The sequence below is a fragment of the Crassostrea angulata genome, chromosome 2, assembly GCF_025612915.1.
Source record: "Crassostrea angulata isolate pt1a10 chromosome 2, ASM2561291v2, whole genome shotgun sequence".
In the NCBI taxonomy this organism is placed as follows: Eukaryota; Metazoa; Mollusca; class Bivalvia; order Ostreida; family Ostreidae; genus Magallana; species Magallana angulata.
In genome coordinates, this window is record NC_069112.1 from 56,786,644 (window position 1) to 56,812,914 (window position 26,271).

At 33.6% G+C, this 26,271-nt stretch overlaps 1 protein-coding gene and 1 pseudogene across 1 annotated transcript; both read left to right on the plus strand.

The window, feature by feature from the left end:
• Positions 1-620: 620 nt before the first annotated feature.
• LOC128174541 (multiple epidermal growth factor-like domains protein 10) lies at positions 621-7,364 on the plus strand (annotated as a pseudogene).
• A 6,861-nt stretch (positions 7,365-14,225) lies between these two features.
• LOC128174542 (uncharacterized) lies at positions 14,226-24,739 on the plus strand. The gene is made up of 2 exons (XM_052840071.1): positions 14,226-14,234; positions 22,695-24,739. The coding sequence occupies exons 1-2, from the start codon at positions 14,226-14,228 to the stop codon at positions 24,135-24,137; spliced, it is 1,452 nt and encodes a 483-aa protein (XP_052696031.1). The 3' UTR covers positions 24,138-24,739.
• Positions 24,740-26,271: the final 1,532 nt, after the last annotated feature.

Consider the following 26,271-nt stretch of genomic DNA (forward strand, 5'->3'; position numbering starts at 1 on the left):
TAACCAGAACTTAACTGCAATTTGTTTGCAGAGTTATTTGAAATGAATATTTAACACTCTTAAGTCTAGTATTATGTTATGGGTTTTTGTTTGTTTTGTTGTTTTTTTTTTTTTTTGGTATTTTTTTTTGGATAGATTGATAGCCTTTTTTTTTACTTCCTAGTGCAAGGACATTACAGAACGTAAATGTATAGGATTTTGTTTTTGAGCAAACTTTTTGGGGTAGTAAGTTCATATGGTAAGTTAACTAACTTTATTTTTTTTCAATCGTTTATCTTTGTAAAAAAAGTATTATTGATCTAAGCTGTAAACAAAGTTTAACGCTCATTCGGTTTTACTCACAATTCGACAGATATCATCCTTGATCTTTGATTTTAATTTTTTTTTTATTTTAAAACAATTATTGACTATTTCTCATTTTTGTGGTTAGATAAACTTCAACATTCTAGAATAAATAATTAAAAACAAAATACCTGCATGTTTCCTAGCAGATGGATATAACTTTGATTTTTTTTTTTCATTTTTACCTGTACAGTTGATTATCACTATTTCTGTCAACAAATAAAATTTCGCGTTTGTCTTTGTGCTCAAGAGAGTGGATGGAATGCCACTCATATTAATGTCTGTATCGCAGTTGTGTTTTATTTCCGGGAAATATTGTTCTGAACAAACCAGCATGGCAGCAGCACCCCTACCCTCGTCGGTCATGGGGAGCAGACTTAGCAGTGGATGGAAGACAATCTAATCTGTCTGCCTTCGGGGGACAGTGCACGATATCAGCAAATAATCAAACAACGGCAGAATGGCGGGTAGACCTGGGAGGAGTACTCAGTATACACCACATCTATATACAGTACAGGAAGGATAATGTTGTCTGGAGTATGATATTAAGATTTTCGGTTTCAATGCCGAATTCATTATACATGTACATTTGTACCTGCTTATAAATACAATATTATTAAGCAATATATTTTCATAATCCAAATTACCATTAAAGATTAACTGAATGGAGTAATCTATTTAGTCATTAATCTTCAAAGAACCACTTCATTTTGATTTAACTACTGCTATGTCTACTGTTTTTTTTTTGTTTTGTTTCTTTTGCAAAACTGTTCAATAAAAGTAACTCCGATTTATTCATTTATATCTGCACTTTCTTTTTGTAATTAAGATCAAGAAAATGGTTATAACACACGATTTCGCTGTTTACATATCGAACACAACAAACAAGGAAGAAGGCACGCTATGTTTCAAGGATACCAACTCTACAAAGGACACAATTCTATGGAACGCCTCAACTGTCTTATGTAGATAATCTTCATAATATGATGATACTTCAACATTACATGCTGATACTTTAACATTACGTGATGGTACTTTAACATTACGTGCTGATACTACAACATTACATGCTGTTACTTTAACATTAGGTGATGGTACTTTAACATTACGTGCTGATACTTTAACATTACATGATGGTACTTTAACATTATGTGCTAATACTTCAACATTACATGCTGATACTTCAACATTACATGATGGTACTTTAACATTACGTGCTGATACTTCAACATTACATGCTGATACTTTAACATTACATGCTGATACTTCAACATAACATGCTGATACTTCATTATATGATGGTACTTCACTATGCGGTAGTTCTAAAAATAGGGTTAGGGAAGCGTCCTCTAGGGATCGAAATACGCTAAAACTCGTGGATGCCTGTAAGGTTTTTAACACTGTGCTGTTTCTCTGTTTCAGAGATTGATCAGATTGGACTACGGTCCACTAAAACTAGTTTGGATCGAGATACTCAACAAATGCTACTATTTGATTAAGTCTTGTCTTTTAAATGGGTCATTTTAAATTTAAAGAATGGCTGCATTGTGAGTCCATTGGGGCTCAGCGCATATAAATCAGGGAGTACGAAAAGTCCTTCAGGGAATTTTGTCTAAAAATGTGCATTCAGAACCCAATCTTTTGGCGCTTAGTCAGAGCGAACAGCTAATTTTTTTTAAAAGCACCTAAACAAATACTTCTGTCATTCATGTTACATGTAGATTGGACTTATTGGGATTAATGGGGTTCTCCCTGGAGATCCACGTGAAAGAGTGGGCAATGAAAGCACTCAGTCTGATTTGTTCAACAATACAGTCACTGCTAAAATCAGATTCAACAGCAATGCAATGCTTTATCCTTTGCATGCTCTAATAAGTTGCATGTGTGGTTGTCGTTTGCCTAAATACATTGCACCAACACAAATCGTATGTTTCGACAATATTTTTATTCCGTAAAGATCCTCTCTCATGAGCTGTAGTGTACTGTGTACTTCTTCAGTTCCAGCTTTTTTCTTTTTTAATTTTTTTTTATATTTTTGTTTACACATAAATCCACATACACACATATTTCAGACATATTTCATACATTTCAAGATTCTAGATATTGTAATATCTTATTAATCTAATGAATAGATTATCCGTGTAGTGTGAAAACGTGTTTTCTTGTAAAAAATAAATAAATAAATAAATAATAGCAGTAAATGAAAAGAGAAAAAGGGACATATAGATGATAAAAAAAATACAATTAAAAAGGGGGTACATGTATCAAAATATTTGTTCACAAGTCAATATAATTAGAAAAAAAAAAGAATAGTTTAAGCAAACACATATGTCTTAAAACTTGGTATAATTTCTCACAAATTGTTTGCCAGTGGTTTTCATAATCTGAGTATCTACAGTTTTTCAATAACATATAGTTTTCAAGCAGAATCCTGTTTTTTTATTATTTGTAGTTCCATCTTTTTGAGAGTTGATTTTAATCAACTCTCCTATGCAGTCACCCTGGCAAACCGAAAGTGAAACAGTGTTTGGAACTAAGTACAAATCATCACCGCTGACAAGACGTAGATCTTGTAAATAATAGATAAATTCGGTGTACTGTATGTTGTGCCATTGTTTTGCAAAAGAAAAGTATCTATAAATACCTTGAAAATAGTTAGAATTTATATAGTACGAACAATTCAATTGTTTTTTGTAGTTGCATGTATTCCTACGCTAGAGTTAAATATAGTCTCGTTCAGCCAGACGCTCTGCTGTCTCCGTAAATCTCCGACAAGCAGTGAGTCTCTCTTGGTAGTCGGGGATTAACGGAGACAGCCGAGCATCTGGTTGAAGGAGACTAGAGTTCAATATTGCTTGGATCTAGACGTGTACAATTTTTAGAAACATTTCGATTACTGATAAACAGTTTGATGGAATTATTTTTATCTTTAAATATTACACAACATGATTCATATGGGGTTTTCTCGAAATTCTTGTCCGAAAAGTTCGAGAATTCATATTATAAAAATTTAAATAACATATCGTTGATTTTAAAATTGATAATAATCAATAAAATCCACTCCCGACAGTACTTCAGTACTTTGATTTACATGATCCAAACTAGTCTCAGTGGACCTCAGTCCTATATGATCAATCTCTGAAACAGAGAAACAGCCAAATGTTAAAACTTCCCTATTTTTAGAACCACCGCATAGTGAGGTACCATCATATAATGAACTATCAGCACGTAATGTTAAAGTACCATCGTGTAATGTTAAAGTATCAGCATGTAATGTTAAAGTATCAGCACGTCATGTTAAAGTACCATCACGTAATGTTAAAGTACCATCACGTAATGTTGAAGTATCAGCATGTAATGTTAAAGTACCATCATGTAATGTTAAAGTATCAGCATGTAATGTTAAAGTATCAGCACGTAATGTTGAAGTATCAGCATGTAATGTTAAAGTACCATCGTGTAATGTTAAAGTATCAGCATGTAATGTTAAAGTATCAGCACGTCATGTTAAAGTACCATCACGTAATGTTAAAGTACCATCACGTAATGTTGAAGTATCAGCATGTAATGTTAAAGTACCATCATGTAATGTTGAAGTATCAGCACGTAATGTTGAAGTACCATCATGTAATGTTAAAGTACCATCACGTAATGTTAAAGTATCCGCATGTAATGTTGAAGTATCATCATATTATGAAGATTACCTACATAAGGCAGTTGAGGCGTTCCATACAATTCCTGATTCTATAAGCCTGACCTGTCTGATGTATGGGCGATATGTTATCTACTACAACAACAGGACTCACTTTCCTCTCCCACCTGGTTATAGTGACCATACATTCAACGATCTATGTGAAGTTGAAGTGTATGGTGTGTTATTTTTTTTTTAAATACATTACTTGTATGTAATCGGAAACGCTCTTTTTTCATAGGCGTCGGAACCCGGGGGGGGGGGGGGGGGGGGGGGGCTAGAGGGGATCACCCCCCCCCCCACACACACACACACTTTTTTTTGCAAAGTTAGACCTAACCATTAGTACGAATTCCATGATTTGGGGGGGGGATTGTTAGGTAAGATTTTTTTGGAAGTTTAGGTATACCCCCCCCCCCTCCCCCAACACACACACACACCCATGGATTAGGATTTTCATGATTTTGGGAATTAGTTTTTTTTCTCAATATTTCTGAGGACTAGTCTAGCCCCCCACCACTTTCAATTTGATTCCGACGCCAGTGTTCTTGGTATAAACATTTCAAGTGTGTCTGAGGTATCTAACACTATTTGACACATTTTATTCAGGTCACATGTTTTGGCATGATTATGTTTTTTCGTGCATATATCCAATAGTCAAAATCATATAAATATGTAACAATGCGATACTTTAATAATCAATCATATTGTTAAATATCATTATAAAACATGTTACAATCAGCAAGATTTACTAGTATATTTCTTTGAAAACAAAGTAATTAGAAAAACTACTACTGTATACGTAGTTTCATAAAAGTTATTTTTATATAGCTCACATGAACAGTAAGGTCAAGCGAGCTTTTCTGATCATCTAGAGTGTGTTCAGCAGAGTAGGTGCTTGTCAAATTTTTCTGTACTTTTAACATAACTTTCAGCGAACGCTTAGTTGCAATACAATTTTAATACGAATAAAAATACTATTTTATTGAGAAAAAATGACATTACAATACATCATTGCATAGTTGTGAAATAATGATCGTGTGCATAAAATAGGCGGAGCTAGAAAACTATCATGAATGTTTATATATTTTGTACATATGAAACTGTTCAAATCAAAAATACCTGCTGTATGGCAACCGTATTAGCATATTTCATTAAAAAAATATCTTGTAATGTAATTGCATTGCGAAGCTGTATTATGGTTTCACTTAAAGGTTGTCCCACACAAGGATATTACGGAGAGGACTGTTCTTTATCGTGTCCACAAAACTGTCAGGAAGGTCACTGTCACATTGTGGATGGAACCTGCCTTGGCTGTGTTCCTGGATACATAGGACCGACTTGTGATAAGAGTGTGTCTTTTTGTCAATTTCATCATCTCTTTCACGACATTTTTTCAACATTTTACGCACAATGTTTTTAGCAATAGCACATTCTTAAATAGATAGGGAATAGTTGACAGGTAATTCACACACTTAAAGATAGCTATAGTTTACCGTAATTGGTTGGTGTTATCAGTGCGAAGGCCATTTACAGAGTATCTTTGCTCGGAATTATTGAATATGACTATTTATGTTTGCGTCAAAGAATATTATTTGATCTAGTCACATTATACGTACTGTATACAGTGTTATTTTCGCCCCAATGTTATTTTCGCCCTTTTCACTTGCAAACGATTTCGCCCGTCTTGAATTTGTCCAGACAAAGTTGTGAATAAAGAAAGATAAATTAATACATAGGAATTCGCCCAGTTTTAAATTCGCTTGCTGAAAACGCTGAAAAGGGGCGAAAATAAATCGGGGGCGAATATTCCCCTGTATACAGTGTTTAAATCAGCATTGCATATAGAAGGGAGATTATGCCTAAGATGATTATGAAAGATGTTTTGTATTGTTTGATCTCATTTTTAGAGGGAGATAAATTTTCTTCATAATGAATGATGTTATTGGAAGCGAGTACTTCGTCAGATAATGTTGTCTTCAACTAGTGATTAGAAAACTATCCAATAATGTGGAATGAAGCAATTGATTTCGTTTTGAGTAAACACTATAGACATACGAACGTACAAATCAAATAATCTTTTATAATTTGAATTAAGAGAGAGAGAGAGGGGGAGAGAGAGAGGGAGAGAGATAGAGAGAGTAAATCAATTTTTTAAAATTTCTATCAGAATGCAGCGGAAGTAAATTTGGACTGGATTGCAACGAGTCATGTGGTCACTGTCTTGAGAGAGGACAGTGTCATAACGTGGACGGTGCCTGTCCCAGTGGGTGCGATAGTGGTTACCAAGGGATTGATTGTAAACAAGGTAATCAGTTGTTTAAAACACGTAAATATTGAACATTCACAGACTTGTTTTTTTTATATTGAAAGAAAATTTGGAATCAATATGTAATAGGAATGAACACATGTATGGTTAGAGTGATAAAGTAAGAAAAACTAAACTTATATATAAACAACAAGTCTTAAAACAAGAATTTTTCTTAACAAAACCGTATTCGTGTGTCAAATCTATGATATATGGTTAAGCATTTTAAAATGTTCTAAATAAGATATATTTAAATATATTATATATTAATATAGTTTGCATTAACAATACATATGGACCAAAATGTTCTCTGGAATGCGGGAACTGTTTATACTTGTATGAAGAACAGTGTCATCACGTGACCGGTCAATGTCCACGTGGATGTGATATTGGTTTCCAGGGTGATCGATGTGATCAAAGTATGAACTTTGTGATTTAAAAAAAAACAAATATGAAATCATTTGACTTAGGCTTTTACGTAAAATGAAATAAAATGGTGCAAATTGACTTTATTTTACACAATGCATTACAAAACAAAAATGAAGCAAAATGCAAGACAGCACTTCATAAAATAGACATACTGGCTAAAATATTTTTTTTTTAAATTTCAGACATTTTTTTTAATTTTTTTCCATTTTCCATACTTCTGATCAAATGTCAACGTGTCAATCTTCTATACCATTTTATTCATCGTTGGCTTTATTAATCTTTAGTGGATTGATTAATGTGATTCTTGTTCTAAGGTAGGGAGGTTTTCTTTATGATTTGACATTTTAAAAGTGGTTTTAGAATGTTTCGAATTATAAAAAAAAAATATTTATGCTCATTCGAATTTGATCCTTCAGACAATTGAGGAACAGAAGGTGTTCGGCCAAAAAGAATGCAGGAAACACTGATAAACACCTAGGCAGAATAAACAGAAAACTTGACCAAGCAACAAGTTTGCCAATGCCTGTTAGTAACCATTATGAAAACGAGCCGGAAGAAACAAAACAGGAACCCCCGTATGATGAACTCCAATAACAAATTTCAAATGTACTCTACACTGACCTCTTGCCCTTGTTTTATTCAACACAAATTAAAAGTCTGGACTAAAAACATCACCCTGCAAAATAAATGGACAACTTCTTATACATCATTTTTCAAGCAATGTTTTTATTGTTTTTATTTTATAATGCATAATCTACACGAGTTTATTCACATACGAAATAATGTTTACGTAATCCAACTCCCGTATAATTTAATTGTGCGAAACACAGGTAAATTTGTTACCTTGTTCCAAAGAATTCACTATTACACGTTCCATATGTTCATAAACAGTTAGTATACCGTACAATGATTTCGTGATCTTCAAAGAAAGTGATTTCATTTGTATCGCAATGCTTGTGTTTTATTAAAAAGCGTTTTGTTCAGTTCCCAGTACTTTGATTTTACCAGAAAACGATGCTATTGGATCCAAACACCAATAGAATTTTTTAATCTTCACAACGGATATTCTAGATATTTCCATAAACAGATGGAATGCCGTACATAAATGGTTGAATTCCTTTTATTTTAGATTTCTTGTGTGTAAAATTTTTGAAACACAGAGCCTTGGAAGATAGAGATACATATTTATAAAATATTAAAGCGTTCATTTAAACAAATAAAATGCTTTCTTTGGTGATTCATGCAGGATATGAAAGTGGCGACATTGAAGAAAAAATATATAACTACGTTAGCGGGTTATGTAATTTTTCTCTGCAATGATTGGTACCTTCAAAACCCGCATGAATCACCAAAAAGAGTATTAATTTTATGGTTTGTATTTGCATCTTTTTTTAACTAATTAATAACTAATTATAAAAAGTAATGACATTCACTAAATTTCTGTAATGTACATAAGTTCGTTAGCTAAAAGAAACAGCCAAATCGTCTCCTGTGAGACTTTAAGTCTCACATCATCATGATTATTTCGTGCAGTTTACTGATATTTTACAGTTAAATAATGCCAGACATAATTTATATAATTTAGATTTATCTGAATTAAGTCAGATAAACAGACCTTCAATTCTGAATCTTTTTTTTTTCAAAATAACAAAAATAAAACTTCCAACTCATTCAGAATGGAGAGATTTAAAAAAAATATGTTTGCCTGCTGTTCGATCAATATTCATGTCTTAAACTCCTATTTACATTATTCTTTGGAATAAGTTTGTGAATTAAATTCAAGTACGAGATATCGGTCCTGTTTTTAATGATATCAAAGATTGAACGTTTACATAAACCTTTTTTGTTTGTTCCTGTGGGTCTAGTTTTGATGTGTATTTTCTTTGACATTTTTAAACGAACCGATAAACAGTTGAACTTCGATATCTCGAACACTGATATCTCGAATACAATGGATATGTCAAACAGATTTTTTAAGTTTCAACCACTTATTTTTTAAGTATTTTACCCTCGATATCTCGAATATTGGGATATCTCGAAGTTTTCAAACAGTCCCATCTAGTTCGAGATAACCAAGTTTGACTGTACTTTGCATTATCTCATACCAATGATTTTTTTTAATCAAAACGAATACTAGTACTTTTTTTAAAATTGATATATGTTAAATAGAATCTAATTACATCTCAATGACCAAAAATTATTGAAAGGGAACCAAAAAGTGGCGCACATAATGTGATTTTCCGTTGGCTAAATCTGCCTATGTGAAATGTCATCATTTGACAACTGCTTAAGAATTTATTTTTCTACAATTTTTACCGAGCCTTGCATTTTAGCGCTGTTTTGCGTATTAAGCTGATATCAAACCTGTTGAGACTATTATAGACTATCAAAATAAGTTATGCTTTTACATATACATTCATTATTTGATATATTTGATATAACAATGACATACTATTTCAAACTGAATATAATTTGCTTTTAAACTCAATCTTTCTATCGATAATGCATTGCTTTAGATGTAATATTGAGTTTCAATTGATGTAGATACAATCATTATGATAAAAAGTAAAAAAAATCGATCTAGATTTTTGAAACAAAGTTTATAGTAATTATCATTCCTTTAAAATATGTTTAGCAACATTAGGAAAGTTAGGTAAAAGAAAAATTAAAAGAAAAAATGTCAGAATAATTTGTCTGACATATTTATCGTAATCGTTCATAGTAATCGATTATTTAAGCCTCTTTCACAATTGGCGCACAAGCACTTTACAACCCTTTGCGATCGACATTTTTCAGCTTCTCACGAGCTGTTGCATACGTTGCACGAGCTCTCGCATTCGCTGCAATGCGTTTAGTGGTCGCATCAAGTCTCCTCAAAATAGTGGACGTATGCATACTATTTAAACCCGAACAAATGCGTTCGAAAGTATTGCAATGCAACCCATGTACATAATTACGAACATTTTACAACGTTTTGATGTACTCGCAAGAGTGATGCACGATTTTTAAAGATAGTCAGATATATCGCACCTGTTTATGCGAGTGTTGAGCGACCTTGAGACTGTTGTTTAACGAGTCTCATGTAATCTATCGCTCGCTCTGAATCGTGAGAGTTTCGTAGGAGTACTTTTTCACATGCAATTATTTTGGCAACAGTTTACAAACGTTACCTTTTTAGGTCGCAAATATTTTGTCGCTTCTGCTCGTGCGCCAATTGTGAAATAAATTTAAAGCCAATGCTAGTACATAATTCGGATCGTAGTTCTGAATAAAGTGTACAGTAAAAAAAAATGAAATTAGTCGTATGTTGCTTCTACAGAACATTTAAAACATAGCCTATAGTTTACCCCCCCCCCCCCACCTAAATTGCCTCGTTTTTATTTTGAAATGAAGAAAACCACACCTCAATTGAGCAAGTTTAAGTCTGTGAGGTTTGGGTATGTCCATTGTAACGTCCTAAATTAAAATCATTTTAGAAAACCTGTAAATTCTGAGCTTTGAATCGCTTTGTAGTTCATTGTGCCAATCATTCACATATTGCTGTGGAAGTTTGATCTGTTCTAAGTTCAGGCTACAACCCTCTCCATTTAAAACAAAAGCAAAACATTTTTACATATCAACAGATTGGAGTAAAAGTTTAACATAGTGTGACTAGTTTTGGTAATTTGTTTTTTTTTTTCTAATTCCCACAGAAAAACTAATTTCGTAAGGCTCTCATCGCTCATAGTACGGAGCTGATTCCATGTTCGTAGCATGTTAAGTTAATGGTAATAGAATGAAAAATGTCAGTCGCTATCTCCTTGAATAACTAAAATCAGAGTATACCGTTGTGCAACCCCCCCCCCCCCCCCCACCCGAAAGTATCGCAACGCCCGTAGCTGTGGGTATTCGATGTTGTAATAATTTGATGCCCCCCCCCCCCTCCCTCCACACACACACACACTCCACAGCAATACTCAAGAATTGGCTCAACTCCGCTTAGAAACATCTTTTCATGTCGATTTGTTAGAATGTCCAATGTGAAATCCCCTTGTAGGGTCAAAGTTTTGTTTCACATACCACCGATTGAGCTAATCTGGCATACTTATATCGATACATACTACGGAATATTACAGCATGAGAACTTTTGGGTGAAAAAAAGAGGTGATCTGTGGTGTTGTTTTTTTTTAAAGAGGTCATTTAAGTCGAACGCATTATCTCTGGCGAGTTCGGATCTAGACGTACGTGCTGTACATACAGGGTCAGTATATCTGTAGATTTTTATTTTCGATATACATTTAGCCTGACTGTAAACTTTACATTTGTTATATATTGTACATATATAAAGATTGTTGTGGTTTTTATAGCATGTTTTAAATAATCTTTAACTGAAGGTATGCATTTGATTAGAAATATGAGTCTTTAATGGATACTTTACACATGTAATTAAAATTTTAAAAAAGGGGGGGGGGGGAGACCGGAGGTTCCATACCGTGGAGATGAGGCGGGGTTGGAGGGTGTGGGGGTGGTAGTGATCGACTGTGTCCTTAAGCTTCTGTGTAAACTTTAGGGCACAAAAAAAATGTATCACAAAATTTATCAGGTTACATATACATAATGTTTGAAATTTTAATCGCTTTAATGGCCTATTGTAAATTATAACCAACAACAGTCAATAGGGCGATGGGCACTAATTATTTGATTTTTCCTGGTTACAAAAATGTCGTCAATTTTCACCGTAAAGATTTACCAGAACGGTTGTTTTAATTTTTTTTTGTATTGGTAAATACATGTACATTTCCGTGTGTGTTAAAACTAATCTGTAGATGCTAATTTGAGATGGCCTGGTGGAAAGAAGTTTAAAAAGCAACATTACATATGGAGCACGTGTTACTACTACATGAAAAAATTGGACTGTGTTTTAATTAATATTACAAGAAAATAGAGTTACTTCGACTTATAATCTTATTCATAAATGCTCATATTATCTAATCTACTAAGTGTATTAACTTAAATATTGAGAATATATAGTAACATACATGTATGTACAAAGTATTCTATTTAAATGGCATGCGTGGATCAAGAAAATGTTTACGGGGTGGGGGGGGGGGGGGGGTCCGAGGTTATTTGAGTTTTCCAGGAGGCATATTTTTGGTAATCTTCTGGTGTAAATTTAGAGAAATTTGAATTTGCGGGGGCGGGGGGTGGGGGGGGGGGGGTAACCTTCTTCTAGACCCGTGCATAAATGGTTTTAAATTAAAGGTTTTGTATATACATGTACTGAGTTTGAGGTGTACATGGTTCTTCCATTAGCTAGGCTCAAACAAACGGTTTAAATCTCGCGAGTCGCGAGTTTCTTTTGTAAAAGGCAATCCACAATTGAAAGAGAGGCGGTATATAGTTGTGTTGTTCAAATAGCAGCACTTTCATGACGTAAAAATACGTCGATGTTATTTATTTAAAAGCTTTAAGATACCAGTATCCATCAAAACAAACCCGAGGCCCTGGGGAAATGCTTGTTTAACACGCTACAGTAATCGGAATCAATAGTATGGTAACTCTAAGCTACGAAATTATTTTAATTTTTCATAATACCGAACATCAACACTCAAACATGTGTGTCATGAAAAACTTAAAATTATTTCAATTCAATTTATTTCACTCAAATAGTCAACGTAACGGTACATGAGGTACAACATTTATATACATGTATATATATTTACAAATGTGGGTATAGAGTCAGAGGCACGTGTACACTACAAATAAGAGGGGGAAACGATAAAAAAAAGTACAAATGTTCAAGGAAGACAGACTGATTCAATATCGGGTTGAAAAATATCTGTCCATCCATTCAAATGCTCTAAAAATCATCAGAAATAAAAAAAATCGTTCAAATGGCTAACTCATCAAGGTATTCAATTAGCTGCAAACCAGGTTTGTCTATCCGAATTTTTTCAACCAGAGAGCTACAGATCTGCAGCTAGGTATTAAATGTACAATGAAGGAACAATTTTGAATCATTTTAAACTAGTTAAATATGTATTGCTAGATAACTATGAAAGTGAAATGAACCAAATTCACATGATAGACAACATATAACATGTCATTTTGCACCCTAAATATTTTTAAAGAGTGATCTCCCCTTGATGAAAAAAATGGAGAGAAAAAAGAAAATTTTCATTTCGTCAAAATATCTGCGGTAAATGATTCATTTCATTTCATGTTTTAATAAAGAGAAAGTTTATGCATGTATTAACCAAGAGAGTTTTACGAAATTTAAGATACTTTCTACAATATCTTAATAAAACATACGTCGCCTATAGACTTCAATGCAAAATTCAATGTGTAATAAGTTGGACCATAATCATAATTTTGAAAATTACTTCGGTGGAGTAATTTAATTTGATAACACCTTCAAAATGATATCATGATTAAGAATATCGGACCATTCAAATATTAGGTACAAAATGTGGTCGTTATACATCGAATACCTTAAAGGCGCCCATAAGACAAATACATTTAGATTTCATATGTAATACTGATTAACTCTTTTCTATTTCTAAAAAAAAAAAAGTCAGGTGGTGCATGTTTACTACCTCAGGCGGTATGTACACAACGCCGCACAATAAGTCGTCATGGCAATTTAGTACCACAATATCTAGTTGGAACTAAAACAAATATTAAATGTCTCATTAACTGTCCTACATGTATTAAATTGTGTATTTGCTTCTGATATTTTTTTTTCTGAACTGAGTCGAACACTTAAGTAAAGTGGGCATGATAGTGTTAGAAATGATGTGTAGTCTACAATCCGATGTAAAAATTCATTACCATTGGATCACTGATTCCATGTTACATGTACTGGATACAAGCATGCGCAGATCCAAAGCAAAAAAAAAAATCGTGGAAGAGGTGGTGGTGGGGGGGGGGGGGGGGGGTTGGAGGCATATTTTTGGTAATTTAACTATGTAAATTGAAGACATTTGATTTTTCAAAAAGGGATGAGGGGATATATAGTCTATATCCAGACCTCCGACCCCCGCAAGATCCGTGCAAGTCTAAGTGTACACCGAGTGGTGTGTTCCCATTTTCCACACATTTAATAAATATGTACAGAACAATAGGCGTGAATTACACGTATGTTTTCATAAATATTATAGTTTGATTTTAACTTGGGAATTACTGGTATTTTTCCAAATGCATTTTAAAAAAGAATTAAATGTATTATGTAGACGCAACCTGGTAACGCACTTTACTCTGATTTATGAATCAAGACATTTTACTGATTTTGAATATTTTACTCTTTAAACTATTTTTCTAAAAATGATAATGTAATTGCTCTCAAATTGTATCTCTATTTTATTGGTAGACTTCCTGTAATGAGAGCATTATCTGAACTAAATTTTTTTTTCAATTTTGTGTACCAAAGGATTCCCGTACCTAATAAATATATACACAATTGCAATGTTCGGGAAAATGGCTGGGGTTCGAAGATTTATACAATTAAAACAAAAAACCCATCCAGAATTCGTAACAAATTAAAATAACTTACGACAAGACTTGATACATCATATACATGTAAAATATTGACATATCACATATTTTTCTTGTTTTGGATTTTGTGGTTAAACGTTAAATATTGAACTAAAATGTATACATTTATTGTGATACGGGCTAAGACAATTAAGTAATTATGATCTTACTCTGACAAATTCCCGTTCTGCACACGTTTTAAAAACTCGATTTTTTATATGTGTGCAAAATGCGAACAAAAACCACCAGTAGTTAGAAATACTCCAACCCCTGTAAAAATTTAATCTTACTGAATTCATCGATCACTGGATAAAGCTCTGCCCCACTCAGTCAACTGGATGATAACTGAATGGTCTGGAAAGGTGACTGAAAGGCACAGATATGCCATTCAGTCACATTTCCGTTACCTTTTAATTGATCCCTGTGCATACTGTAAGGTTACCGAAAATAGGCCTTTGACAACTCCACTCCTCTTCCAAGGAAAAAAAAATATCTAAATATCCGTCAAACTACTCTCTCTCTCTCTCTCTCTCTCTCTCTCTCTCTCTCTCTCTCTCTCTCTCTCTCTTCGGATTTTTTTTATTCGCATTATGCAAACTAAAGTTCTGGCTTACTAGACAGTAATTCCCTTGAGTAACCTCTGTAATAATGAAAATAAGAAGAGCAGCAGTGAATCGATTGGTTTTTAGTTTCAGTCTACTCGCCCATTTCTATAAGGTAAACTGACCTTTAGTCGAACGCTTAAATACATTAAATAAAAGACGGATAACTCTTCGTTTCCTTTACTGTTGGATTTTTCTGATAAATTAGAGTTATCCTTCTTTGTGTATTACTGACTACAAATATCGACATGTATCTATATCCATGGCATGAATATCTCGAGAAATTGTGAATCTATATCAATCGTCAATGCACCATTTCACACTGTCAAATAAGTTACGTGTTAATTGATACATGCACACAGTCTCTCTGTTAATTACTTTTTAATTACTCTCTCTCTCTCCATCTCTCTCTCTCTCTCTCCATCTCTCTCTGCTCAAGGTTAACTAAGTACTCACAACAACTAAACTATATAAATGTATTGCAGAATTTATAGTAGATTTGTAATATCCTTTACAAAAACTTAGATTATTGGGAATCAAAATGTGTACATGACAACTTCGTGTACACATTTTGATTCCCAATAATCTAAACTTTTTGTAAAGGACAGTAACATAGCTGTTTAGTATGCAAACCCAAGTTTAGATGACTGATCAGAAGAAGTCGTTTTCAGATATAAATAACACAAAAACAAAACAAAACCTACAATTAAAAGCGTAACATAACGTTACATATATTTTCTAATTGATTATTTTTTCACTCCTCATTTTTAAAATACATGTATATTATCAACAAATTTTGTGTTATAAAACCAACTATTGTTATTTTAATCAAAATGCATTTTTTGAGATGAGGAGCATCACATCTTATTTACTCCTTTTTTTCCAATTTTCCAATTACCTTTCTTTTAAATGCATTTATTGTTCATTGCAGTACAACATTTATTTTTGAAAACGAGAGCATTAAATTGTTTATGAAAAATTGCCTTCTGCACTTAGACATAGTGATATGTGAAAGGAAAAGGTCTATTCAAAATATAGAATTATATTGATAATACACTATAATAGCTTTTGTCGACTGCCTGCAAAGGTAAATACATGTGCGTGTCACAATTGGTGTGTCCGTCCGGGTTTTTTCCATAGCACAAATCGTTAAAAAATGTTCAGTATTTCAGATTTGTTATATTTTTTATTTATTTGTTGTTGTTTTTTTCATGTACATGTAATTAAGATGTTCCAAAAAATTGAAATGATTATCGATAATTCTAAAAACAATTCACAGAAACTATATACTCGTGTTACATTAAAGTTTTGTAATTCAAAAAATTCAAAACTATCTATTACAATCTATTAATGCTTATTACGTATATCCGTAAGTTCCGAATGTTCAGTGTTTAGGTCGCTAAGCTGTAACAACCCCTGCAAATTTGTTCGGAATGTTTTTTTTTTATTGTTGATAAGTATGTAATAAATCCAGAGGTGCTCGAATTAAAGTTCACGAGACTTCACCGAGATTTATTCAGTTCCTGTGAAATTTCGAGCGGAAGTATAAGTGTTCGGATAATATTCTCAAAATACGTAAGTTATGGTCGTTTTACATATTATACCCTACTTTGATTTATGATAAAACATGACAATCTTATAAGATGTATGTCTTATTTCACCATGCAGCAGTTTTTATATTAAACGATTATATTCAGAAAAGAGTTATCGTTCGTGTTCAACCACGTGTAGAGTTATAAACTATAAACATTGGGTTGCTTAATAAAATCATGGCCATGTTTGATGCTTGTGGTGTGCAATACCATGTTTTTAAAAAAATTGTCTGTTTTGCATAAAAACTTAACCATATCGAGCCATTTTCAAGGAACATTCTGCATAAAATAGTATAGTCTGTTGCACTATTGATACTATTACTAGGTCAGGCGCGGATCGAAAATAAATCCTCACGGGGGATCTCTACTAAGCATGTTAATTGTTGCAACAACAGACAAAAACTATTTTTTATTGTCACATTTATTTCTAGAACACATTTTATCCACCAATTAATGAAGATAAAGTTTAAAATCAATAAAAAATTTATATTTGATTACAAATACCTAGATTTTGTGAAATAGACTAAAAACACGAGGCACGACTCTTACTGCGGAACTGAAAGGGTCAAATAAAACCACGTGGTCTAAAATTTCAATGACAATGACATTCGCAGGGATGTGTAAAATGGTTTTCAACTTGTACAATCTATATTAGGTTTTGTTAGTGGAAACTGCATCTTTTTACTGTTCTTTCAATGAAACAGGGTAGTTACCAAATTGTCCATTAAGAGATCTACCTTAATTTTTTTTATACATAGGCGTCGGAAACCCGGGTGGGGGGGGGGGGGGACTAGGGGGGCTTAACCTCCCCCCCCCCCCCCCCCACACACACACACTTTTTTTGCAAGCACATAGCATCAGAGAGGGATGAGCCCCCAACCCCCACTTTTTCTCACAGCAAATTGTTCCTAAATTTACCTTTAAAAAATTGAAAATTCAAAAAAAGTATTAACAGTGATTTAGAAAGTAGGAGTCTTATGCATACTAGACCCCCCCCCCCCCCACCCCGATTAGGAATTTCATGATTTGGAGGGTTTTTTTGGTACGTAAGATTTTTTGGAGTCACACTCTCCCCCCCCCCCCCCCCTCCCCCAAGCACTTTTGCGTTAAGCATTGTCCAAATATAGGCATTGAATGGAATAGAATGTATAGCAAAACCAATGATTTTACAGTGACAACTGCTATGGCACTTAAAAACAAGAAGCTTCGTTTAATGACACATCTAATAGCTATTTATATGCGCTGGCTGATACCAGTCGTTTGACTCAGTCGCTTCAATCGCCTCACTGAAATTCTGTGTGATTTTAAAAAAAGTAATTAACAGAGAGACTGTGTACATGTACCATTTAACACGTAACTTATTTGACTGTGTGAAATGATGCATTGACGAGAAATTGAATGAACATCTGATTTAATCTGTCGCAATGCAATTCATGCAAGCAGGGATCAAACATTACATGTAACCAACACGAAAATCTTCCGTTATAATCATTCCCATGCAAATGGACTCGCTAACAATAATTTTTTAAAGTAAATTTTGGTAACAAAACTTTTAAGGAGGTTGTATAGTCAGCACTCAAATTTACCATCTAATTTACCGAAAATTTTAAAAGATTTGAATTGTTTATCTTTAAACAGAATTATTGTGTATTAATGTATTATTTAGTCAAGAAAATATCCATATATTTCACCTTTTTAAATTTGTGCATTTTCCTATGTTTTCATATAGAGCTCTTTTTCTAGAGAAGATCCATACAGTCTAAAAATGGCCACGACCATCAGGTCCCTTAAAAAACTCCTTGTATTCCAAACATTCGGAACGGGAGACCGTAGAGTTCTGTATTAATAACAACTAAAGCAAATATTCGCAATTAAAAAACAATTAAAAAGCCCAAACATCTTCTTCTTTATCTAAACTTTTATTGCTAAACATCTTATTAAGAGGGCTGATTTGTGTGCTACATGTATTTATCTACAAGTATCTCCTTGAGATGAAAATGTATATATAGAGAGATGTAGGAAAATGTTAAAATTTTAAAGCTAAAATTACTTTTTGTTTCTTTTTCTAAACTATACACTATGGCCAAAATTATCATAATTATTTTAAGGTTTAAGGTAGGTTAAATAGTGAATCTGTTGTCCATCCAGCCTCATTAGGATTATCCAATTAGACTGATCGGAACATCTGACCCCCCCCCCCCCCCATCCCATTACCTCATAGAAATACTACTGTAAATTCCTTATTTTACGCGAGTACTTAATTTCGCGATTCCACTTTTGTGTATCAAATCGCGGGAATATAAAATCGCGATCACCAATTTTTCGTTCTGATTTCCAATAGTTCGAAAGTGTCTAAAAATTAAAAACGAGACTATAAAATCCGCGAGGGATGCTTCTCACGATTTTACGCGGGAATTAATTCCTCGCGATTAATAAGGAGTTAAAAGCGAGACTATAAAATTTGCGAGGGATGCTTCTCACGATTTTAAGCGGGAATTAATTCCTCGCGATTAATAAGGAGTTTACAGTATTTATTGGTGTTTAATTATATACCTTTTATTTTGTCGGTTTTAAACATGACATTTTTTAAAAAACGTTTATTCTGTCAGTAAACCATGTGGTGCTATAGATACATCTTCGCAACCATACTTACATTTTTCTGTGTAGAAGTTGGACTGTGGATATTTTGTAAACTTGGTGAACCGACTGTACATGTAGCAAAAACACAGATAAGTCCGACTGGAAACAGAAAAAACAGATTTACAGGAGATGAAATTCGAAATATATTCCAAACAGAAGGGGCCCAACTACAAGCGGGGAGTAAAGAAAATCAGTCCTCGGTTTTTAAAGTTCTCGAAATACTCAAAAATACGAAAGCCGAGAAGGATCATTCGAGATTCGAGATTCGAAATACGAGATTCGAAATACGAGATTCGAGATTCGAAATTCGAGATTCAATATCTAAATTAACCAATCAAATCAAGGATCTGAAAATATGTATCCTAGCGACATCAAACTGTTCTAAATAAAAATCATACGTACATGCTCTTATATACAAATAAATGCTATGTTCACTTCTCCCTACCTAACTAAATAATTATTTGTATTTACTTTTACACAGAATATCTAAGAAGACTTGTAATAATGCAGTGTGCTTCGCGGATCTAAGTGATTTTGTTTGCCCTGGTGCATTTCCACCTGATGCGTTTGAACCCTAAGGTATTTCACCACCAGTAATAGTTTAAAACCCGGGTTTATTCACCCCTTTTGTGTAAAAATGCCATTATGGTAGAGAACTTCATAAGCGTAGCTAATTTTTTCTGTAGAGGGTCCTAGGCCAATTTTAAAAAATTTTACTATGTAAATTTAACAAGCTCCAATTTTCCCGAGGAGGGGGTCCAGATCCCCTGACCCCCTCCTTTCTAGATCCCCGCATGAAGATTAGTACATGTATCTAAATAATCTAAATATAAATAATCTGTCCTGTTTCACTAATAAATATAAGCATTACTTATCGTTTTTATGTATGCATACAGTGTTACACTAGTACTATGGTTATAAACAAATCATTGAGATATTATCACATCATACGGAATTATTGATAAATACAATTTTTTTTCCTTTTCCTCAGTAAACAACTTATTATGAGTCTTACTTTTGGAATTGTTTTCAATATAGAAGGATACCTACTCTCTACAATTAAAGGTAGGGATGATAGGGTGCCAATTTGTTCACATTGCCGATTTCTTGTGCAGAGAACAGTAAAACCCTTTATTTGATTGTGCATGAATATTTCAAAATTAATTGTTGTACATATATTTTGTTATAATTCATTCATTGATATATCAACAAGAAAGAATAAAAGCATATGTTTCACAGCCAAGTTAAGTTTCTCTGTAGTTTCCTACCCGCCTACCCCCCACCGCACCAAAATTGACAATAATTACATATAAGTCATGTAAAATGTTTACTTTTTTTGTAAGTTAATCTCTAAACATGTAAATAAGCACTGCAAACAAAGATGTGTGTATTTAATATACTACTACATTACACTTAGCCAGATAAAATGTAATCAGGATGAAGCTACAAGGGGTGAGTGGTGCAAATTTACCAATTTGTTGCCATACACACTGAACACCAAATAAAGAAACTGTGAGTGGTGTGTGGAATGCATAAAAGATGGCGGCAAATTATCTCAAATAATCAGTGCAAAAACCCACAAATAGGCTGTTATTTGTTACATATCCTGCAAAAACATTGATAAAAAATGTTATCGTCCCATAACATAGCCGATTAAGTTAATGTGTACATATGGTCAACGTACATGTAATTCTAATATACAAGAAGGCGGACGTATCAGGCGGGGATCCAGAAAATTAAATTTCAAAAATGATCGGTTGAATTACATTAAATGCTTTGAAAATTGTTTTAAACTATCGCACGGGTCAAAATGCGTGATAGAAGCTATGTACAGTGTAATTGGAAACTTTCATTTTATATCAATATGTAGTATTACATGTACCTATTATAACAAATGAGAGTATAGCACAACTGCCACAAACAATACATGTCCTTTACCGGCACCACCTCCCTCCCCATAAAAAAATGAAACAATTGTCGTTTTATTTGCTAAAATGTGTGTGGTTCAAGATTTTTCTAAAGGACATACCCGATTAGAATTGAAAAAAAGAGTCGTACGTTTAAAACTAATTTTGTCAAAACTTTTAGATTCATTTGGTTATATTTTGGTCCATTTGGGTAAATATATGCACCAGCGCAGCTCTAATTTATATATAATCAGGCCATAAATTCAAAATATTTTCAAAAATTAATAGCTTTAAATCCAGTGGATGAAAGAAAAGGAAAGCAAGTCGAACTCGATGAGTGCTAATACCTGTGTTGAATGAATGGTACAGTAGGATATGCGCAAATGAGTCCCGTCTACTCTTTCCTACCCTATAATTATTGGAATATTAAATCCGATTATAAGAGTCAAATTAAAAATCAAGTACGGATATGTACCTGTTTATCAAAAGTAAAACTTCTCATAATTTATCTACAGTGCATCGTTATGGAGCTACACAGAAAGTTTTATATTAATTTGCCGAGCCAAATAAAAAAACCTGGAAAACGAAGAGAAAACAAAGTGGGGACAGAATAACTGACAAATTAATTAGGACTATATAGCCGCCCCCCCCCCCCCCCCCCTCTTGAAATGTATATACTGAAAACAGATTATTGGCGTACAACATCCGCACACAATTTAAAGAAGATTTTATGTTGTTTTTTTTATCATTTCCGCTAGCTAATGTAAGACAAATACCCCAAGCCCCCTCACGGAAAAGGAAATGCTAGGTGATGAGAGAGAGAGAGAGAGAGAGAGAGAGAGAGAGAGAGAGAGAGAGAGAGAGAGAGAGAGAGAGAGAGTCAATGTAAATCACAGGTGCGCTATCACCGTTAAAATTAAAGCTTGCTAGTTGGTCTGCCCTTCCCTAGCTACCTCCTCTCTTTTCTCGTTTTAGAGACTTAATTATTGTCTATATATGCTTGTAACAAATCAAATCAATTTCAAATTCTAAATCAAACTGAATTTGACACTACAAAACTCTCTCTGTGTCTGTCTGTCTGTCTCTCTCTCTGTCTGTCTGTCTCTCTCTCCTCTCTCTCTCTCTCTCTGGATTTTTGTCTTTGAGGTTGTAAATCATTATATCTTCTATGGTTTAAAACTTTATCATAACCTATATTTTGACATGTCGATTATTTTTCTGAGTTTCGTTACATAGCTAAAACATTTAGATTAAACAGATCTTTCTTCGCGAGCCGATTTTTACACAGTTGGGGCGAATACACTTCGGGTTAAAATTGTTCGGGGGGGAAATACATACAGGGCAAACAAAACCACTTAGATTCGCAAAGCCAACAGTGTTATTTCTAATTTAATTGTTTATACTGTGTGGGGTTAATTCATCAATGTTACTTTAACCATTTTATAACCACTATATAAGAGCTATTAAGACATTTATTTGTAGGAAAGAGCATGTACGAATGATCTTTATTTAGAACAGTTTGATGTTGCTAGGATACAGGTTTCAGATCCCTGATTTGATTGGTTAATTTAGATATTGAATCTCGAATTTCGAATCTCGAATCTCGTATTTCGAATCTCGTATTTCGAATCTCGAATCTCGAATGATCCTTCTCGGCTTTCGTACAAAAAGCAAGGAGGATTTTTTCTCGACATTGGAACGCGTGATGGTCTTATTCCCTCTGATCCACTTTGGTTAGAGAAGCAATACGACTGGACTGGACTGTTGATTGATTTAGATCATTACAGATGCAAACCGATGACCAAATTAAAAAGAAAGGCGAGGCGTTTATGTGGTTGTTTATCGAATTCTCAAGGTAAAGTTTCTTTTCAAACAGTTGGTGGTGATAATCAAGTTACCAACCACACGTTGGAAAGGGATAATAAATCCATCGTTCCATGCACTGATGTAGGTCAGGCCTTACATGGTGTCAGTCGTATTGACGTTTGTTTTTTAAACGTGCAACACGCAGGTCCGGTCATCCTGGATTTGATGAGGTCTCTGCTGAGAAACGGAACTTTCAAAGTAGACATTTGGTCACTTAAATACGGAGTGACGGATGGTATAAAAGCTGTTGTTGGACGATCAATAAATGAATTCAACGCACTAAGAAAGTTGTTTTCTGAACTTGGAGGTTATTTTGAATATTCACAGGTGTCTGCCAATAGTAATTATAAGGATTTGTATGACTCAGATGTTGTGTTTGTCAGTGAGAACGAATGGTGTAGAGTAGAAAACAAGTTTCCAAATGGAACACGTTGTCGAGGAAAAGAGAAATATTACCGTATTAACGAATATCTGCTTTCTCCTCACCCTTACAGAAATGTAAAGGACGCCGATCGGCGATACTCCCAAGCCAGACAGGATGAAATCGTCTTTGACATAGTTCAAAAAAGCGGTGGGTTTTTTATTGACATGGGAGCAAACAATGGACAGTTCCTTTCAAATTCACTGTGGTTAGAAAGACATCATAACTGGACAGGACTTTTGATCGAGGCTGACCCCGAGTTATGTCAACGAATTGATAAACTCGAACGACACGCGTGGAGGCTATGCGGCTGCATCTGTAAAGAAATTAAAGCAGTGACATTTATAAAGGATGTGAACCATAAAAAAAACGGTGCTGTGAAAAGTCAAACCAATAAACATCACATGGAACTGTTAAACCGGACCAACACCATCACGGTTCCATGTTTCAATTTGGAAAATGTGTTGAGTGAAATAAAAACCCACCACATTGACTTCTATTCTCTAGATGTTGAGGGAGGAGAGATGACCGTACTTGAGTCGATGAGAGACGGACTTAAAACCAGGCGCATTACCGTGGACGTGTGGTCAATAGAATACCGGGTGTGGGACGGCCATAGCATCATCGATGACAAGTCAATGGAGAAACTAAATGCACTGAGAAGGTTCTTTTCTGATATTGGAGGTTACAGTGAACATTCACAGATATCGTTACCCACTGAAAAGAATATGATTGATGGCCGTGCCTTAGATGTGGTGTTCGTACGAAACGAAATTTTTTGCAAAACACACAAAAAACTACCAAAGGGTTCTCCGTGTCCAACGTGATCTACAATTATAGGATCTCTCATGATTTTCGATGGTACATGTTTATGATTTTTATCTAACGAGTTGTGTGGGGTTTTTTTATATCCCCAAGCCTTGGCGATTTTTAATCGGGAGTGTTTACATCTGTTCACTATTCGAAACTTACTCGGAATACCTCGCACAATTTTTCAACGTAATCATCCGGGCTTTTTCATTGCTGGTGCAATTAATGTAAAATTCCCGCAGATTTTCTATTTTTGGTTGTGTATTGAAGCCTAAAGCGGTAGAGGGAGCGTTTTAAAACAGATTATCTGGACATTGTCCATATTAGTGAATTTTGTTGTCTTATTAGCTTATATCATTTATGTATAAGCAATACGTGTAAGTGTCAGATTTTTGAAAGAACAAATCGATTGTCAGAAGTGGTAAATCGATGGTTGTTATTATCATAAACATTAAAGAAAGTTACAAAAACGCCGACCCTGAATCAGTTAACATCTCCGATGGGTAAAACGCCTTGTATAGCTGTACTACGAACGGAGCATCCATTAAAATGGAGTGGAGTTTGTTATGTTTATTATTTTCTGCACCGTTCTGTCTAGTGACCAGCTACGGTAAGCCTTTTTTTTAACCAAATTATTCATTTGTTCGGTTAATAAATAAAACCATCGTGTTTATTTAAGTTAATTTGAAGGAAAAAAATATGACACCGTGATTTCGTATTGCTTTACATACACCTCTGTTAATGTTGTTTTCTGTATAAATTATTGCTGTAGCAATCTTTATTCATAAACTTAGGTTTTGACTCAATGGCCCTGACATATTCTTACCTTAATTAATTTGCATTAAATGAAATGGAGAATAGAACACCTTTCAATTTTAGAAATATTAAACAATAATAATAAAACTTTCAACTGTGCCTTTCAAGAAAGTTTAAAACGAACAAAATAAGTGTGCCTACTGTTAAATCAATATTAATTCTTAAACTCTGAACATTATTATTTTGTATATTTTTTCTTTATTAAAGTGATTTATAAGAGATTGACAATTTCTAAAGAAGTATGCAGACGTAAAACTTATAAATTGAACCCAGACTAATTAAGTTTGTGTTCAATGTCTAGTAAGATTCAATAAAATCATTACAAAAACAGTTTAAATAAAATAAGCGACAAAGATTGCATGTTTATATAAACAAGAAACATCCATTCCTGTGTGTTCTCTCGGGTATATTTTTCATGTCTAATTTCTATTTTTTTTCTCTCGAAAAAATGCCGATAAAGGAAATAGTTTGTACTTGCATACGAGTGATTGTTTGTATTGAAAGGTATACCATTTGGCAGTACATACAATTACTGATTGTTATCACAACTTAGACATAACTAAATGCTGACTTTCGACTAAATATTGGCGCTCGTAATTTGAAAGTTGCTGCTTAATTATGCCTTCATTAAATTTTATATGACAACTGCTTAATAATCTATATTGGTATTGTTTATTGGCTAAATTCAAATGAATTATAAGCTGTTGAAACATATGTACATAATTATAAATATATAATGCTACACTCTATCCAATCAAAATCAAACAGTTCGCTATTGACGTTAAACAATATTCTAAAAAAAATATTATTCATACATGTACATTCATAGGAGGAGAGACCCTATAAATCAATAAATCAAATGATTATAATAATGATAATAATGATAATAATAGTAATATTAATAATAATAGTGATAGTAATAATACATCAGTTGGATGTACTAGTTATCCGACATATATAGATCTATATTTGAGACTCCGTCGCGCATCATTAGCTCTGGCTTTAACCCGCTGAAACTCCTCTAGGGTTATCAAAATAAGTTTACGTTTTTTTTTTTTTTTGTAATCTGTATACACCCATCGTTTGATCTCTTTGATTTAACCAATTTAAAAATTGTACGTACATTTTCTTTTAAACTCAATCTTTTGATCTGTAATTTACTTTAAAAATAACAGATTTGAGATAGAGAACAAATAATCTGATAAAAAAAAAGGCAGAATTTTTTTTCACACTGGATAATAAAGCAACGTTCATTCCTTTGAAGAAATGATTCAACACAGCTGCTAATGGCGGTATACGGTGTACAGGGTAATTTGACACCTTAAATACAATTGT